The sequence below is a fragment of the Tupaia chinensis genome, unplaced genomic scaffold (assembly GCF_000334495.1).
Source record: "Tupaia chinensis unplaced genomic scaffold, TupChi_1.0 Scaffold000270_1, whole genome shotgun sequence".
Classification (NCBI taxonomy): Eukaryota; Metazoa; Chordata; class Mammalia; order Scandentia; family Tupaiidae; genus Tupaia; species Tupaia belangeri.
In genome coordinates this window covers 5,168,285-5,172,345 of record NW_006159750.1, presented here as the reverse complement: position 1 = coordinate 5,172,345, position 4,061 = coordinate 5,168,285, and the positions used below count along the sequence as shown (strand labels likewise).

The 4,061-nt window shown below is 62.0% G+C and overlaps 1 protein-coding gene across 1 annotated transcript in view; it reads right to left on the bottom strand.

Moving 5' to 3' along the window:
- Positions 1-4,061, bottom strand: part of CELSR2 (cadherin EGF LAG seven-pass G-type receptor 2) — a 38,307-nt gene that overhangs the window by 23,786 nt on the left and 10,460 nt on the right. Inside the window, 1 exon segment of the mRNA XM_006149555.1 lies at positions 834-4,044. Within this exon segment, the coding sequence (XP_006149617.1) occupies positions 834-4,044 (3,211 nt within the window).

The window sequence follows — 4,061 nt, the reverse complement described above, 5'->3', positions numbered from 1 at the left end:
CTGGGACTCTGTTCTCTCCCACTGGATTCGTGTCTTGGGGTCTCTGCCCCCCAAGCCCAAGAGCCCCTTGGCTCATCCTGGTCCCCACACCCCATTACTAGAGCCTGGGCTGGTCATGACCATCAGGCAAGACTAGGCACCCTAAGAATAGCCCCTTGGGTGGCAAGGGGGCTCAGAAGGCCTCAGCCTGCCTCTGGCTTCATGGCAGCTCCTCCCCCAAGCCAGACCCCAAACCACCATGGCCTCTGACAGTGGGGCTGTTTGGACAGAGACAATGAGCTTTGGCCTCACTTCCTGCAGGAGCTCTGAAGGGGGAGCCAGGCCAGGCTCTTTCTGCCTGGAGGGAAAGAATGCGCGAGACAAAGTCCAAGTCAGCCGGATCCTGAGCCAGAGGGGCCACGAGAGGCTGCAGGGGCCTGACCCCTCTGCAGCAACTCTGTGCCCCATGGCCCCCAGCTCTGCCGGAGGCTGTATGAGATCACAGGGCTATCCTGGGGGGGGGAGGAGGTGGGAGGGGTGCCGAGGGCATCCCCCCTTCCCCTGCAGTCCCCTCTCCCCACCCCCAGAGCTCCTGGCCCCAGTCCCCCCAATGACTTTTATCACAATCCTTGGCAGTGCCGGGGGGGGCAGGCGGGTCCGGCCCCAGCCGCCAGGATTCCTGGGACATCTTCCCAAGCTGCTTTGGTCCCCTCACCCCAGGTGTCATGCACTGGGCAGAGCCGGGGTGGGGGGGTGGGGGGGTCAGCAGCTACTCCTTAGATGGCTCCCTGCTGAGAGCTGGCCAGGCCCTCTGGGTGCCATCCCCACCCCAAGACCACCCAGCCCTTCCTTACCTGACACCAGCACGCTCATGATGGCCTCCAGAGGCCGGTTATTGTCCAGTGCCCGGCTCAGCCTCAGCTCTCCCGTGGAGGCATTGAGCAGGACCAGGCTGAGTTCATTCCCTCGCTCGAAGCTGTAGGTCAGGCTATCGGAGATGTCAGGGTCGTGGGCAGGCACTCGGCCAATGGCACCCCCAGGGAAGCTGCTTGAGCGGTTGGTGACATAGTTGTTGAAAAGGATCTCGAAGTTGCCCAGCACTGGTGGGTTGTCGTTGCGATCAAGGAGGCGGACGTGGACAGTGGCCCGGCTCACCAGGGGAGCGGATGTGGCCTGAATAACCAAGATGTACTCAGGTCGGTCCTCATAGTCTAAGTCCACCAGGGCAGTCAGCTCTCCTGAGAAGATGTCCAGCTGGAAGACCTCCGGGATGTTGCCCTCCACGATCTGGTACATGATCTGGGCATTCGTGCCTTCATCAGGGTCAGTGGCTGTGACCCGGGCCACAGCCAGCCCAATGGGACTGTTCTCTTCCACAAACACGTCAAACTCGTCCTGCTCGAAGACAGGCGGATTGTCGTTCACATCCAGCACAGTGACCGTCACTTCCATGGGTGTGCGGGCTGGTGGCATCCCCTTGTCCACTGCGTATGCCCGCAGGACATACTGGGCCACGTTCTCACGATCCAGCCTCCGCAGCGTTCGCACGATGCCCGACGTGGACTCGACGATGAAGTCGCCGTCCCCATCATCACCTCCTTGGAAGGTGTAGAAGACCCGGCCGTTAAGGCCAGAGTCACGGTCGGTGGCCGAGACCTGCAGCACGCTGGTGAAGGGGGGCACGTCCTCATAGACGCTGCCCTGGTAGGAGTCCCGCAGGAACTGAGGGGCGTTGTCATTCACATCGTTCACCAGGATCTCCAGGTAGGTGGTGTCAGACTTCTGGGGAATGCCATTGTCACGAGCGGTGATGGCCAGGGTGTATGACACCTGGTCCTCATAGTCCAGCTCAGCCTGGGTGGTGACAGCCCCTGTGTCTGCATCGATGCGGAACTGGGGGATGCTGTCCTCCATGAAGTAGGTGATACGAGCATTCTCACCCGTGTCCTCATCCGTGGCACTGATCAGCACCACGGTGGTCCCTGCTGGCCGGTCCTCGTTGACATTCACTGTGTAGTGGGAGCTCTGGAAGACAGGACGATGGGTGTTGGCATCGGTGACGTTCACCACCACCTGGGCCGTGTCCTGCCGTGTGCCGTCGGAGGCAGTGACAGCCAGGACATACTGCCGCTCCAGCTTGTAGTCCAGTGGCAAGGCGAGGGACACCAGCCCCCCGCCGCTCTGGCTGGTGATGGAGAAGCGGTTGCGGGTGTTGCCGCTGGTGATCTGGTAGGTGATGACACTATGCGCGTCACGATCCACGGCTGACACTGTCACCACGCTGGTGCCCACAGCTGCGTCCTCATTGAGCCGCACTGTGTACTCTGGTTGGGTGAAGGTGGGGTTATTGTCATTGACGTCCAGGATGGTCACACTGACGCTGGCTGAGGCAGTGAGGGCTGGCGTGCCATGGTCTCGGGCTTCCACCCCAAAGCTGTAGAAATCAACCTCCTCCCGGTCCAGCTCGGCAGCCACGGAGATCCAGCCTGTGCCATTGTTGATGGAGAAGGGGAAGTCGTGCCCCACCCCAGCGAGGCGGTATTCCAGGCGGGCATTGTCACCAGCATCGGCGTCGATGGCCTGGACATGGAGAACAAGGTAGCCTAAGGGGACGCTCTCCAGGACAGTAGCCTGGAAAGGAGTGCTGACAAAGATGGGGGCATTGTCGTTGATATCCAGAACCTGCACTGTCACCAGGCCCGAGACGTTGGAGAGAGGGGGGCGGCCGCCGTCCTGTGCCCGCACGCGTAGCGTGTACTCCTTGGTCGTCTCGTAATCAAGAGGGCTCACCACGTCCAGAGCCCCCGTCTGCGCGTCCAGATAAAACTGTCCCCGAGCATTGCCACTCATGATGCTGTAGTGCACCAGGGCGTTGCTGCCTTTGTCTCGATCTGAGGCCGTGACCCGCAGTACTGGGGCCCCTGGGGTCACGTCCTCCCGCACCTGGACCACGTAGCGTTTCTCGCTAAACTGGGGGGCATTGTCATTGTCATCCTCTACAGACAGGAAAACAGCAGCCGTGGCACTCCGTGGACCCGGGTCCCGACCCTGGTCACTTGCCTCCACAGTCAACTGGTAGGATTCTACCTCTTCCCGATCCACGGGGCCACGGGTTCGGATCACCCCAGAGCGAGGGTCGATCTCAAAGACTTCCGAGGGGCCGGCCCCAGGCCCCTCTAGCAGCCGGTACAGAATGTTGGCATTGGGAGGGGCGTCACCATCGGTGGCCCTGACGGTGAGCACCTCGTAGCCAACCTCCAGGTTTTCCCTGAGGCTCTCCTTGTACTCCTGCTGCTCGAAAACAGGGTCATGGTCGTTGGTGTCAGTCACCAAAATGGTGAGCGTGGCCAGGGCACTGCGACGGGGCATGCCATGGTCCTGGGCCGTGACCCTGAAGACGTGGGTGCTCTTGGTCTCCCGATCCAGCTCCTCTGCTGTGGTCACAGCACCAGTGACAGGGTCCAGAGAGAAGAAATGGTTGGAGCGGCTGTCGAAGAGGGCATCCATGGTGTACTCCAGCCGACCTGCCTCACCCTCATCTGGGTCAATGGCCCGCAGGGATGCCACAGAGGTACCTGCTGGCCGGTTTTCAGGCACCGTGGCCTGGTAGCTGGGGGGCTGGAACTGGGGAGCTGTATTCACATTTCTTTTCCGACGCCCGCCCACGGACTCTTCTGGCGACCCTTCCCCTGCCCAGAGCCCTAGAGTCTGTGCTAGCCGGCAGGACTGGCATCTGAGTCGTGGGGCCTTTAAGCATGGGTGCTCCTGGGGAAGGGTGAGCTTGCCCTGTGGGGAGAGGTGGCCTCCAATGCCTAGGAGGCGACAGCTCCACGGACAGCCTTCCGGGGCTGGTGGCAGGGGGATATGGGCCCCAGATTCTGGACACCAGACCCTCAGGCCATCGTGGTGGGGCACCAGGTGGCCAGTCAGCTCAGTCCCCGCATCCTTGCACCGGCTGGTATAGAGCCAGAGGTTCGAGGCTGAGGCTGGACAGAGCCAGCCAACAGGGGCACAGGCCCCCGAGGAGCCGCGTCCCCCTGACCCCAGGGAACGACAGGGGCCCCCCTGGGCTTCCCGGCGGG